General features: G+C 41.0%; 1 protein-coding gene across 2 annotated transcripts in view; it reads right to left on the reverse strand.

Annotated features, from left to right (window-relative positions):
* Positions 1–2,227: 2,227 nt before the first annotated feature.
* Positions 2,228–15,654, reverse strand: part of ST6GALNAC5 (ST6 N-acetylgalactosaminide alpha-2,6-sialyltransferase 5) — a 70,852-nt gene continuing 57,425 nt past the window's right edge. For both annotated transcript variants that reach the window (XM_027649041.1, XM_027649043.1), the window contains exons 4-5: positions 10,286–10,393; positions 2,228–4,570 (exon numbers count right to left, since the gene is read on the reverse strand). In XM_027649041.1, coding sequence (XP_027504842.1) covers positions 4,339–4,570; positions 10,286–10,393 — 340 coding nt within the window. In that variant the 3' untranslated portion in view covers positions 2,228–4,338. The remainder of the gene's footprint in view (positions 4,571–10,285; positions 10,394–15,654) is intronic.

Consider the following 15,654-nt stretch of genomic DNA (forward strand, 5'->3'; position numbering starts at 1 on the left):
GTGTCATTTTCAGTGCAGAAAACATTGAACAGTTTAGTAGTATGAAGGGTATTTAGCATAAGCAGAGCCATTTTACAGCCATTTTACAAAAGATTCTTTGAGTTTTAAAACTTTTCTGCTTCAGCACAGAGAAATTTTCACAACCTTAGACATTTGCCCTTTCATATTTCTTGGGTTTTTATTAAAGAAGATTATCCTTAATTTTTTTTTTCCCCTTCTCCTTTCTCTTTACAAAATCTTGTGATATGCAGGGTGTGCTTTTGCAGTGATCAGTATGAGCTGATGTTCTGGGGAGGGTGGAAGGATTGGTGCCTGTAAGGTTTCTGTACTTCCTTTTCTTTTGCAGTACCTTTTGCTGTCTTACAAGTACTCTTTGACTGTTTAACTGCTTCTTTCTTTATGTTTCTTTTTTTATCCCTGTGTTTTTAATTGAATTAAAAATTGTGTCTCCTTGCATCAAATCAAATAATTAACTTTCATTAGTCAGAAATTATTATCAGTGTTTTTCAAAGAGTTTTTGTGGCACCTATGAGCAATTCATAGAATATTGAAATATGCAGGGTGGCCATTGCTATTGAGCCATGGCATTCCACTCCAGCCTCAGCTGGAGTTTGATTTTCATATTCCAGGGGAATATAGCTAGATGGCACAAGCCACATTTTATTCCTTACACTTTAGATTCCCCTCACCCCACCCCCCAATGTTTTTCCAGCTATTTTTATATTATTGTTTCCTTGTCACTTTAGAGCTATTTTGGGTAAAAATCACTTAGCTTCCTATGAAGTCTGCCTGAAGAATACAGCAGGGCAAGAACCAGGAAAGCACCTCCAGAAGAATTTTATTAGTTTACAGTCCTGTTCATGTCTATGAATGTCTGTGGCAGTGCCTCTGTGTGTTCTACTGCATCCAGCCAGGGGTGCCAATCAGCTGACCTGAATCTCTTCCAAATCTCGTTCCAAGGCTGTAACTTAAGTCTCAGTTTCTTTCCCTCCCCAGGAATCCAGTGTTAACTTGTCTTTCTGAGGTGCTTTAGCCCTTTGGATGGATGGTTTTCTCCAAGTGCATCACGGTTTGGCTTCGTACCACGATGCTCAGCTGGGCATCCTGCAACCCTTGTGCCAACGTAACAGAAAGCAGTTGTGGTATTTTTCTGTTCTTACTTGCTTGTTTTCTTTATCATTCTCAACCCCAGTTGCACACATCATGGCACAAGAGCTGTGGTTCTTCAAGATGAAAAATTGCTCCTCCAACGAAGCCACACGTAACAGCCTGAAGGTACCGAGGAGTTCAGAACTAAAGTTACACAGATCTTAAAATTGCTGATGTCTGTAAACACTGTTTTGCAGCAGCTTTTAATACGTGAAATGATGTGCTGCAGATCATGAATCGATCAAATTACAGCAAAGAGTGTGAGCTGACAGCAAAAAGCAGAGAATGGCAGCAATGCCTGGTTTGTACTACTTATCCCTGGGCTGACAGCGTTTTCAATCATAAATCTGTTTGGTTTATAACTAGGCCATAAAACTTTGTTTCAGGGTATTCTGTAGTGCAAAATTTGTGCTTTTATAGAGAAATACATCAGTAATTTGTTAATTAAAATTGCAGCACTTTAACAGTTATTTCCATTTCTTTTGCACTCTTATAACTTGTGCTTTTTGCACTCGATTTATGTTCCATGTAAATCTGTGTGATCTGTTCAAAACTTGCTGTCTCCTTGGCTTCATCAAATTCCTTTTTATATATATTCGTGTATATATATACACACTTATACTCACAGAAAATGCTCCTTCATACTTTTTGTAATTAGATGGGAGACCTTGCTCAAACTTCACAGGAGGTTGATGAGACTAAAGTGAGTTTGGGTTTGTTTTAGTTAAAAGACTGGCTGTGTATGGGGGTAGGAAGAACACAGTTAGTTATTAACAGAAACTGAACAAGGAATAATTTCAATCCTTAGCTTTGCTCTGTTCAAGTCAGGAGATTTAGTGCCAGTTTATCTCATGTTTCTTCATATTCTTAATGCTTCACCTGATCTGTTTGACACTGACCAGTCTTGCAGACAGGAAACAAGCATGTGGAGTCTGGCAAGTCCCCATGTTTCTACTGAATACTAGAAGTAGACCAGTGTAATCTACCTTTAAATGATCTGATTTTAACAATAACATAACTAAACATACAGCATACACATCCTGCAGCCCTCAATTAATGGAAAAACTAAGAGCTCTAGTTTAGAATGACAAGATCTTTTTATTATTATATCACTAATAAAACAAGGACGGTAGCATCAGAGGACTTACCATGATCTGTACCATCTCTTGCAGTCACATTAGAAATGATCTGTAAATCAATTTGACAGATTTCAGCAATTGGAGCAACATCTGTTGGATACATGCCCCAGTACACATGTTGAAAGGAATGTTCAGATTACCACGAGTTCAGAATCCATTCTGGTTTCTGCAGAACGCAGTGAAGTCAAGTGGAAGGAATAAAACACCATCAGTGAAAGAGGGGGAGCTGAACACCAGCTGACGAGAGACAGGTTACAAGCAATTGGCATTGTTTGTATGCTGAGCGGTGTGCACCAGGAAGAACACCCAAAGAAAGCTTTTAAGGCAAAATAGGTTATAGTTTCTTACTTTTTGATACTGGGGGGGGGGGGGGGGGCTGCAGCAGGACAGTGGCTCTTGGAGGCCTGCACTTCAGGTCCAGGCAGTGTTACAGAGGTGACACTGTTTTGCCCCTGACAGGGCAGTTCACTTTGTTTCCAGAGGATCAGGGTATCTGTCAGGCAGCTGCAGCTATTGCTATTCAGTTTTGGAAAGAGGAAGACCATGGGTTAAAAGGGGGTTTAAATGAGAGTGAGTTTGGTCCCAGTTCTACACATCACCTCTGAGGTTCAGCTTCTTGGATTGAGATGTTTAAAGGTAGTATCTTTGTTCTGGCTTTCACATTTGTCTAATAAGAGACACCTTCCATCACCTGAGGTACGTTTCATGCAATAGTTACTCATTACTTCGAAGAAATCAGAGGTTTGAGGCTTGTGAAGCAAAAGCAAAAATAATACTGTAACTGAAATCTTCTTTATTCTCAAGCCAAATGTAACCCAGTAATTCCCACTGGGAAGTTCCTTACACAGCATGAGCATTGTCCTTCCCCTTGGCTCACAGGGACTTGCCATGCACATGCAGGTACTTCATGGAAAAAAAATGCAAAGTTTAACTTTGCTCTTTTCAAGAGGACAACTTTGAACTTGTGGAATTCTTTTCACAGCCCAGCTTCAACGTGATCCAGAATCTCTGAGCTCAGTGATGATCTTGGAACTGTGTAAGGCAGAGATTTTTGCAAGTGCAGTGTTGTGATCTTTCTGGCAAGTATGGATGCTATTGTAGTACCTGGTAGTTTAACTTCTTCATTCCAGAAATTTGGTCGTGTTGTTTCCAGCAGTTGTGGCCTGGTTTGTAGTCTGTTGCCTCAGGAGGGTCTCTGTCAGCCTCTTGCAAGAGTACAAGCGACAAAACAGAACACAACCCCTCCAGCCTCAGCCTGGTACCTTCACTGAGAAGCACGCTGCCATAGCCAGTGGGGTTTTGGGGTTTTTTTGATAAATTTTGTTTGCCCTCCTTCCTCCCACCCCTATTTAAAAAACAGCAGCTTGACAGCACAGCAGCAAATGCACATTAATATCAAACAGAATTTTCACTACTGTTTTCATATTAACATGAGATGTCAGAATGTAAAGTGAGCTGGATCTGCACATGGGACCACTCTTGCCATTAAAGGCTTTAGGCTGGAACGGAGCCCAAATTTTTTAAAAGAAATGCAACATTTCCTGATCAAATATTAATTACATGCTATATAGAATTATATATTTCAAACAAATTTTATAAATAAAAGGCTAGGCCTTTCAAACCATCAGCAATATTAACTTTGCATTTGAAAGGTTATGAAAGATAAACAACCACATAACTGTGAATTAGAAAAATACTGGCCTAGGTTGCATAAAAACCTCCATTAAATAAATACTGTAAGTTTTCACTATGAAAATCCAGTGGCGTTGCACTTAAAAAAGCCGTAATGAATTAACCATCCGTTAATGACACCCGAGTTGTTGTTCACAAATCACGTACACACACAGGGAGTCAGGTGGCCCAAAAAGGTGACAGTTCAACACAAAGTACTCTTGGTATGTGCTGCTCCTCCATCACAGCTTCCTGACTGCTGCTGCAGTTCCCAGCTGCAGACCCTGTTCCCCTTCCCCTCCGGGTTGCAGTGCTGTCCCAGGAGGTCCAAAGGCTGGTACAGAAGGTGACTGTGACTGTGGCCTCGTGTGTTCCCCCCTCAGAGCAGCGGTTTGGTCTCGGGGTGGGTCACAGTGCGTGGCTCTGGTTTCCAGTCTGGCTGGAAGAAGTGGATGTTGAATGTCCGTGCCCAGTTCTCAAAGACTCGTTTCTCTGTGATGAACCGGTGGTGGCTCCCCTTGCGGCCCCGCTCGTGGGAAAGGTACATTGTGCACTCGTCAGGTCCCAGAGGTTCATAGTAATGATAAGGTACTGAAAGATGATTAGGATCCCTGTGGAAAAAAAGAAAACGGATGGAAGCCCAAGATGCTCCTTTTCACTGATTGAAAAGATGCTATCTTTAATAAACTGACGGGCTCAAATCCACTTTTTCTCCCAGATAAACCAAATTTCTAGGTAGTTGTATTTTTCTTGCATATTTAATATATGAGAATGGGGCAAAGGCGTTTTCTTTGCTCTTTCTATTGCTCTCCTTTAATCCTCTCCTCCCAGTTAAACAAAGGGCAGCAGTGGCTCAGAAACAAGGGAGAGTGCTGCAGGGCTGTGTTACTACACACGAAATTGGAAGCAAACTGCTTAAAAGAGATTTATATCGAGATTGTGAGTTGTAAAAGGTCTTGGAGAGGTATTTACTGAACTGGGGGAAGAAAGGGAAGAAGCCAGAGGGGAGGTGGTTATCTGTGTCAGCTCAGTTGAACATTCCCAGCACGGCGCGTGAGCTTCCAAGTGCAAAACCTCACCGAGTGTGTCTGCATGCCAGGTCAGTGGCACACTCTGCTGTTGCTGGGCTTTTAAGCAAAACAGCTGATGCACAAATGGGTTCTTTTTTATTTTCCTAAAGCAGCTTTCACATGTCTAAGCTAGAAATTAAAACTGTTCACCCACAGTATCCTTCTGACCTTGTGAACCTGTTTGCATTACCCGGCAGGAGACGAGAACTCATGTGGTGACACGTAGGGTAGGCCAAAGACCAATTAGATACTTAGGATAAAGTTTATTTTGGCATTCTAACCTCAATGTTTTGATGTTACATTCTGTAAAAGGCACATTTGTATTATAATAAGCCAGAGTGATTAATTCTTCTTTTGTTTTAATCTCTATACTAAACTGTACCCATTATGGTTTTTTTATCTCTGGATATGGTGTTTTGGCCTGACAAGAACTCACACAACCCTCTCTGTCATGAATTCAAAGAGAGAGACCTGTTCCAGACAGAATAACCCAATTGTACCGCTCTCCACAGTTGCTACCAAGTATTTTGTAGTGGCAGAAAAGTTAATCCAAATATCAGCATTTAGTGAAGCCTTGGAGCTGCTCTGTGTTAAAGCCTGAGCTGAACAGAACCCTGGTACAGAGCAAGAAATCTCATGCAGATTCCAGGCTGTCAGCTCTAATATACAGTTGATTATTTCCATTTTGAAGAGCTAATATTTAAGCTCACTTTCAATTGAATGCATCCACAGTCTGTCAGTGTTCTGTCCTGGTCATTATTTTTACTTGTAATTCTGTCACCTAAGCAATTCTCTAATTTTTCTTATTTTGCCATTATCCATACTGTGTATGCAGAGGTAATGTATGATATTGCTGCTGCTTTCCATTTGTGCCTTAGATTAACGTTTTAATTCCATCCATCAGGCTCCCTTGTAACACAACATGGTGATCAATCTTCCAAGAACGGAATAACAATAAAATTACATTTCTAGAATAAGATGGATTCTAAGCTTATTAAATATATTCTCACTGGAATATATAAGAGTGAAACAAAATCTTTCATTACCTTACCTACAGAAAACATATCTGTAATGTAAAAACTACCCTTCCTATAGAAATTTAATACTTTTAAGCTACAACTATTAAAGGTCAATCTTCAATTAATTTTTCACTTTTTTGATACACTGGACCTCTTCTTATTGTCACTTAATAATTTGTATGGTTACAGTAAATCTAACAGAATACATTTTCATGTGATTTATTTTTGTTAAGAACTACTAAACAGATAGGTCTCTGGATTCCCCTAGATTGCATGCTGGTAAACTTTGGATTTGAACTCTGGCTTGAGTAACTACACCATAACCCAAATTAACTGTGCTGTGTTATCTTCTAACTCTGCAATTAGCTTGTGTCACCAGCAAATGAAATGCATGAGTAATTTCTATACGGAAATTGCTTGCCACCTCATTTATTAACATTAAAACAGATGCTGTTTTATCACTGACTGATACTGGACATTAATCAGTATTTTGTCAGACTCTGCATGCATATTAATATCACAGCTGGGAGGAATCTGGGGAAGTTCCTCTGTAAAATATCCTACACTTCCTTCCTGGTAGCCTGCCAGCACAGCACCCGTGTAAGTGCTTGTACCCATGTCAGTCAGCTACTGTTTGCCACTTGAGTGCACATTTTCCCACAGATGGTGCCCACCCCCAGCCAAAGCTGAAAGCACAGTGAACACTGTTGGCCTCAAAAGAAACAAGGCAGAAAAACCAGGCCACGCCGTATCACATTCTGGTCAACCTCTCCCTTTAGAAATGAAGTGCCATTATAAATCAACCCTCTAAAACTATAGGCACTCACTCACTTTGTAAAATAATTCATATTTTGAAGGGTGAATAAAGTGTCATTAATATGTTGAGTGATGGGCAAGGTGCTGTGCCAGGACTATGAAGATTTCTGGATAATTTTTTTGCCTTCTGTTCCCAGGGTCCCATTTCTCTGACCTCCATTATTAGCCCCATTTTCCAAACCATTTATGCATTTTGTTATTAAGGTAATGAGGTGAAGCATATGGACCAAAGGGCAGGACTCTCTCACATACAGCTTAAAGTCCTGCGAGCCCCTCTTCTTCCATCAAGCCCCTCTTGAGCTCCAGGAAATGTAACTTCCAACAACTGCTTCTCTGCATTTGATTTAAAGGAACTGGAAGTGGAGAGAGGGAGGTAAAGAAAACACTAGATTTAAAAGCTGTACCCAAAGGAATAAATGAAAGTATTTCAAATGCCAATTTTCAGGCAAACAGGCCTGGCAGTCAAATGCGGATTCTTACAAGAAAATGATCTGGTTCCATAATTGGAGCAAAAATTATTCGTATTAGTTAAAATAATTAGTTAAATTAGTTAAAATAAGGCAAAAATACAGCAAGATGGCTTGTTTGTCTTGTGACAAAGAGTGAGAGGTGAACACACTCTACAAAAATCTTTGGGATGTGCACGGAAGCACAAAAGCTTTTATCTTATTACAGAATGTGCATATCAGAAATATTTAACAGGGTGAGAGCAATACCAAGCCATTAACCCTTACTACAGCATAAATCTGTAGTAAAATAAAGGGGTTTGAAATTTCATATAGCTTTGCTGTAAATTACTAAAAATTTATAATAATCAGGACACCAATTCCAGTTCAGCTCTAAAACTCAGTGTCCAGTGAAAGTCAATAGAAAGGAATCTAAAACACCTTGTTGCAATTAACAGTGACAAATCTTTTACTCCGTACTCCAGACTCCTTCACTAGGCTATTTTTCCTGCACGGGTGCAAAGCAATTTGGTTAATGATCTTAAGCTAATAATTTGCAGCAGAATCAACAGTATGATGTTCAGGGTACCTTTGAGATGTCCTTCAACGTTACAGATGTGAAACTAATTCAGTTCCACGACAGCGATCGCCACACTCGTTACTTACTCCACAAATTAGTACTTAAAAAAGAATGGGTACCCATCTGCTGAAATTTCAAATCTGGTGATGTTAACTCTGAATAGAAATAAGATTTTGGGGTGGTTTTTTTTTCTTTTGATCTTAATGATTGTTTAGTTGCACAGCGACGAGGGTACCCACACCATCTCGCACAGACACACTACAGAGTTATTACAGTTACAGAATATTTCTTTCTTTCTGCTATTCTGTTCTGTTGTCTTATTTCTTTGAAAGGAAGCACTGTCTAACTTCTTAATGAGTGGCTGAAGAGCACACTAAGAAGGTTAACTGTATTTATAGCAAGACACTGCTTCCATAGATCTTCATGGACAGCTTCTCCCAGGCATGGCAACTACAGTTTTCCCCTTCATCATCTGGGGAATCAAGCTGAAGTACAGACACTTCATATTATTTTGATTAAGAAATGACCTTTCTCCCTTTTACAACCAGGTGAGCGAACTTTTATGTTAAGATTTTTTTTTTTTTTAATACAGGCTGTAAGCATTATTACACCAGTGGTAGGATTAATTTACATCTTGTGTCATAATTTAACATTATATCTATTCAATTTTAGTGTATCAATTCTATGAAAGCCTTTCATATGGTCTCAGTGACATTTTTAGCCTCTCTTCAAAACTGTTTGGGTTTAGTGGGGGTTTTTTTGTTTGTTTTGATTTTAAAGATGTATATGTATCTAAATTACTCTGACTTCGGCTGAAAAGTCAGGACTGTGCATTATTTTGCAGTGAAATGCTGTCTTCTGCATTTTTAGATCATCAGTTTAATAATTATTATTTCCATGTACCACTGGAATGCAGCCATTTCTGGAGTAAGACAGACCAGCCACTTACAGAAACTGTAGTAGTATGTGTTGGCCAACTGAACTGACAGGGGAGCTGAGGTGCTGTGCTGTGAAAGGTATTTGTGTTGTCTGGCATATCTGATCTAGTTTGTTATTTCCCTTGGAGAATTCGTGATGAAGCCTGGCAGTACATCACAGCATTTATCATCAGTCTTTTGTTATAATTTGTAGAAATTCTCACAAAGTGGAGTTTAGTGTTGACATTTTATACTGTGATTTCTTCAGGGATTTCTAATATGTGCGCAGGACAAATGCAGACTCCTGACTGATCTTTTTAAAGTGCTCAGAGGAAAGTCCAAGCAGTCCTGAGTCAGAGCAGTCCTGTTCTTTGCCAGATGCACTGACCTGGCACTGCAGCCTTGCTCTCCTTGCCCCTGAAAGGCACCTGGAATTAGCCAGTGAACCAGACTTCAGTGAGATCACTGCACTTGCAATAGAAAATTAAAGCAAGTACTTCTTAGTGAAAGGGGTTTGTGAGCAGGTTCCACTGATGCCTCGTTGCAGACTGGCAGCACCACCCTGTGCCAGCGGGGTCAGGACTGACGGGCACAGAATCACGGGGTGCTGAAAGGCCACAGTGCTGGGCTGGAAATGCATGGACAGGTGAGACTTCTAGCAGCATAAAGATTGCTGATGTAAAACAAACCTGGATGTATTCATAGTGCATCATGTGGCTGATGTGATTTTGGTCCAGCAGCAGAATTTCTGAAGACCGTTTCCCTGTATCATCACTGATCCTCAGGGGGACACCTTAACCAGGACCTTGGGTCTGAGTCCTGCACAGGGCTGGAGGCACAACAGGGCTGTAAAATGTGCACAAGCTGCTACTTTATAGAACAGCTTCCACTGGCAGAATTTGTGTGCTCCTTCTACCACTTGTGGCCCACACCCTGCGTGACCCAACAAATGAGACTGATCCTGTGTGTCCACATTCTGGGTGAGACCTTTGGTGGGGATTATTTAGGAAGCTGGTTTACTGTAAAATTGGGATTCATGTCAGAGAGGTAAAACAATCTTAATTTGAGTTGCACAGAAAGTTCAATTTAGAAGCTAGTCACTGTGAGAATGCTGTTCTTCTATTAATTTGGGGGGAACTTGAAAAACAAATTAAAAGTCATGTTTTCCAGTACTACTTTCTTCAGATTAATTTCATGCCAATTATTGCATTACTTTTAGCTGATAAATATTCAGAGACTAAAAGAAACCAACAAGATGGATTAATTCTCCCACACTACAAACAACATTTTTTAATATTTTACATAACATAATTAAACCCTTTTTGTTGTTTTCAGAATGAGATTGTGGGACACCTTAATTAATTGCTTTAAGAGGACTGAAGACACGTTGCAGAGAAAAAAAAAAGATTAAAAGATTCAGATATTTATCTGTAACGTTAACTGTGTTGGCTAATAATGGTTCCAAAATAAAATCCTACCTGCAGAAATCCGGTGGCACCATGCCATAAACATTTATCCTGTCACAGAGCTCTAATGCGATAGTCATTGTGAACCAGCCCGTGCTAAGCCAAGTGTTGGATATCTTCCTGAAAGCAAAAACATAATTAAGTTTCTAAGCTGACAAACAATTCTTGAGATTTATTTATTTGTTTCCTGAAAAAATTCCAAACCGGTTTCTTGGCATTTTTTTTCACTCTCATGAAAGGCTACGAAACTTGGGCAACCACAACTACTTTGCTCGTTCATCTTGTACTGATTTTGCTTAGTGTCACCTGTCAGTGGCCTAACCTATGCAGAAACTGCCCTAGCTGTAATTAATTTCGGGCACAACAATGTTAATATTTAGCTGACCTTTTGGTGAATTTACTTTAAGTGACTGAAACTTCATGTCCTGTATTTATATTCTGCTGCTAGTAATCTGTACACATCTGTAATCGCTTAATGGAGCTTGCACACTAAGTGCTTGGGAAGATGCATCACGGGGAGATGAAGGGGCTGCTTAAAATGCTGTTCCCACAGCACACAGAGGAGCCCATCTGCTTGAGTGACATCTGGCCTGGAGTGTTGTAACTCTTTCCTCCCACCCCACCCATGATTTGGGTTCTAGAAGCTCCCAGCCACTCGCTGTGACTGCTGGCAGGAAGCTTATTTGGCTGCAGCTCTGCCTTTGTCCCATTGCCAGCCTGGGAAACCTTCATCCTGGGAACTACCCCTCTGCCAGCCCCCAGTGCCATCCCTGCCTGGGGGGACCTTTGATATGACTGACAGAGCACTGCCAGGGAGCCCTCAAAGGCAGCCCCTCGCCTGGCCTTCTCTGCAGGCTGGGAGATGGCTTTCAAAGCAGCTCAGCTGATCTCAGCATTATTTATGCAAAATAGGAGATATCTCCATGTAACTGCTCACAGATGTAAGGGATTTGCAAGTCGGGTTTAAAATTTTGCTGTGTCACAGGTTCTTAGCTGCAAAATGGCAACAGTAACGTTTCCTCTTCCTCTCATTTGCTTGCCAATGCTGTTTAGTGCATAAGAGCTGGGCCCTGTAGTGGTTGCTGGTTGCCTGGCATGTGCACTGGAATTCCCAGTACTGTGTTAAGTTCCTGCACTGGCTCTGTGCCACTGGAGAGCTGGCAGTGTTGGAATGGGAAGATCAAGGAAATGCCAGCGAGGAGCACGTCTTAAAGGTGTCATAAGGGCATGTTAGGGACTGGCACCTCTCTTAGACATGGAGGCACATAAAGTAGGGTATTTGCTCCAGAGAAAAGGAGTTCACTCAAAGGTCTCCTTTCAAATACTGTTAAAGACAGCAGGTCTCCCTAATGGCTCCTCACTCAGCTAGAAAAGTCCCGCAGGAAGAAGTTCAAGCTTGTGTCATCTGCAGCCCAAAAAGGGCTCGGATTCCTGCTGACAGCCTGTCACGGTGACTGGCTCTCCCTTCATCTCCTACTGAAGCCGAGGCAGTGTGGGAGCAAGGGCAGGCTCCTGGAAGGCATGGGCACTGTATCAGATTGGATTAATATGGAACCTACATTAACCCCCTTCCCCCACACCTGTATCTGCCTGATACCTGGGAAACTTTGTGACATCACCCCCACCGAAAAAAAGCACAGCAGGAAACACGAGGTTCTCTTTGGACGAGTCCCCTGGGAATCCCAGGTTCTGACCCAAGTTCCAAGGCCATCTTTTACAGTTTACCCAGTGACAGCACTGTGTGGAACAGTCCTGGAAGCAGGGACCTGAGGCCACAAAAGCCACTGCAAGCAAGTGCCAGCAATCACTAACATCTAATTCAGGCAAAAAGAGCCACCACACAGCTTCCCAAGCTAATGCAAAACAAGCTGGTTCCAAGTAGGTCACCTACAGGGCAGTAGGAGGGGGATGTTTAGAGCACTGTCAGGTTGAGGAATGCCTTGTACCAAATTTCCCATTTCCTCGGGGAATTAGAACTACTGCAAAGAAAAAAACCAAGTGGCAGTACCAGTGCTGGCTGATTGAAAGATACTTCTAAACATAAGGGAATTCTTTAACCAAATATGCCTGAAGGATGCTGGGGAGCCCAGTTTATTAGTCCTGTCCTTTGTGGGTCGCCTGGTAACATGTGAACTCCTGAAACACACATTTATACTGCTCCTGACATACTGACTTTCAGGCTATAAGCTGGCATTTGGACAATGTTTTAAGCACCTCATTATTTCCAATTATGGGCCCTTATTTATTTTCTGACTCTGCACAGAAGCTCAGGGTTGGTGGTGCAGTTTGTCACAATGTCATAGCTGGGTCAGAAGCTCAGCAGAGACCTTCAGGCACTGCAACAATATAAAACAGTAAATAAGAATTTTTGGCTCAAAATTATTAGGAAAGGGAACAAATAGGGAAAAGCTTACAAAACTTGCTTCTCTGCCACCTAGGAGTTTCTGAGCTATGAATCACTAGGTAATTCAGGAACATGTTCAGGCTAAAAGTACTCTGGAGCTTGGACAAGGCCACTGTTCCAGGTGCCTAACACCTTCCATTCCAAAACCCAGGGAGCAATTGTAGCTGGACCATGACCAAAGGCTTTGCACAGGTCAGGCAACCCAGCCAGGCTGTCTCTTGGGTTAGTTTTCTTTTTGCTTACACACACTTACTTACACTGTAATTTATTGTTTTTGATAAATAGGAGAATAACTGAATATAAATAAACCAGCTTAAAAGCTAAACAATCAAATAAAGATTAAAAAATTTATTTAAGTACCACTTTGGCCTCTTTAAATACCATGTCCGTAGGACAGCAACACAGAAGTGGGGTTAAAGTGTCTTGCCTTTTCATAAAAGATCTGAGCAAGAGTCCAACAAAAGAATACTGCTTTTATACCCAATCAGCTGTAATGAAAGAATATGAAACACTGTCATGTGCTTATTAGGGGAAATTATCAGATATTCTTTTATATGATGAACTAACACACAGCGCTGATAATTCTGTAGTGCACACTAAATTACAATTAAAGGCCTTTCTGCTCCACCAAAATCTCATTTATAATCTCTGTGGAAATACCCTTCCTGCCGTTATTTCATTTATGCTTCTTTTATCTAATTACTATAATATTGGTTCTGAATCATATTTTCTTAATGTACCCTTATTCAATTATAAAGTTATTTTCAAGTATAGTTACTTTATAATGCCAAGTATATCGCTCTGCAGCCTTTGTCTTTCACCACACTATTTAACTGGCAATGTTTTCTGAAGGTCTCTCTTCATTTCAAAATCAGCTTTTTTCTGAAAAGCACAATACATCCAATTACCTTTTTTCTCATCACTTTCAAGACAGAAATGAATAGTCTGATTATTGTAACCTTGCAATCATGCTTCTCTCTCCCTCCTTTGTTTTTCGTAGGCACTAATGCCAAAGGCTCAGCAGAAACCTCCCAGGGAACAGCAGCATTCTGGGCTATACAAATGTTCTGCTCCTGCCCCCACAGACACATAAATTTTCTCCCCTTACGAATTCCTTCCTATCCGTGTTTCTCTTCATCTTCCCTCTCTTCTGTGCTGCTTATTCATTTATTTTCATCTCCTGTTTTAATCTTCTCAGTCCTTCAAGTATGCTGTCTGTGCCCTCCAAAGGAGTAGTTCACACACACAGCAGAGCCTGCAGTTTATTAAAATCAACAGGGCCTGTTCCCCAGGCTGAATTTTGCTGGCATCTGAGTGCCCTTGACTCACACTGGGAATTCAGGGTGCCCATGACTGAGTCCAGTATGAACTTGTTACAATGTCATTAATGGCTCAAATGCCCCGAGAATACTTCAGGAGCCAAGTCTGGTGCCCGTGCAGAAAAAGAAATGCTTTGATCACGCATTCACTACAGGCCTCTGGCTCTGGATGGCTGATGCAGAACCAGAAAGAGCAGCTTGCCTGAAATGGCACAGCATGTGTCAGAATAAGAACAGGAGCCTGGCAATGCCAGGGAAGGAATGGGACCCTGGCTCCCTGTGGCAGAACTGGCCAGGCTGAAGCAGGGGAGGTGAACTGTTCCTCAGAACTGGGGACTGCTCGAGATCCTACACTGAAAGCCTAATCCAGGAAAGGAGCTTTCCTTGGGTTACAGTGCAATTACAGCTTTGTTGGTTTTCATGCCTTCGTAAATACTGAGCATAAAGATAACCCTTTACACTTTTCTTGAAGGGTTCAAATGCTTAATTCACCTTCTCACTTCACTTTACTCTGGAAAAGACTGAAACACATCGCAAGTGGCAGGGTACCTCCCCTATCTCTTCCTTTTTCTTCTGACAGAGACCCGAATACACCAATTTGAGGATGAAGAGAAAAGGACCTTGACTGGTAAGAAACTAAGTTGCTCTGTGCTCCAGTATGAGGGCAAGTCAATCACAAACTCAGATCCATCCTTTGATCCGCTGTAACAGAGCAGAGTTTGCAAGCAAACCATGTGGGGTGTGACTAAGGCAGCAAACGCCAAGCAAATGATACAAGTTTCCTGTACCACTGGTTCTTGCCTTTCTTGTGTAGCCCAGAAATTAATCCTGTGCTCTTGAGTCTTCCCTGTCCACAAGAGGATTGAGCCCCGTTTCAAGCTTTGGTGTCTGTGCATTGTATTTGTAAGCTAGAAAATCTCACCATGAGTTACTGCAGAATATACTTCCCACTTCATTTGTACCTAAGTGGGGACCCTGTTTTCCATTTTTACAGCAGCATATTTAATAAGTAAAAAAATAGAAGTTCATTAAAAATAAATGTCTTTCTTGCCGTGAAGTGTTTGGTTTGAATGCCCATTTTCAAACATTGTATGTGAAAATACTCAAGTCCTGCACTGGGTCACTTACTAAAAATTTGATTTGAAGATCAGCCTACAAGTCTCATAAACAGTCTCATAAAGATGTAACTATCATAATAACTTTCCATTTTCCAGTTGCAAATATAAGATGAACTGTTCTGAAGCACCTAATGTATGACTAATGTTTATTTGTTTTACAAGAAGCGTTACAGCTGCAATGTTCCAAGAATGCTTAAATTCAATAAACAGCTATTATAATTCACTGAATGGTGGCATTTCCTCTATAAGAAAACATAACCTATCCATTTTAATTTTTCAGAATCAGTGAAAAAACTTTAAGGTATATTACCCCAAAGTGAGATTTAAACAGCTCCTGCCTCCTTGGCTGTATAAACAGCACATCCAGATTCTGGTACTCTGAGTTGGTGAGGCAATAATATTCCATACAAATCACTTTGATGCCTATTTTTTACTTATGTTACCAGTGATCCTATTTGACGTGTCATACCACATTACGACTCACGAGGCAGAGGATTTAATGGGTGTGATTGTCCCACTGAGCAGCTCTGAAATGCCTGT

This window comes from Corapipo altera, unplaced genomic scaffold (assembly GCF_003945725.1).
Source record: "Corapipo altera isolate COAL_440 unplaced genomic scaffold, ASM394572v1 112, whole genome shotgun sequence".
NCBI lineage: Eukaryota > Metazoa > Chordata > Aves > Passeriformes > Pipridae > Corapipo > Corapipo altera.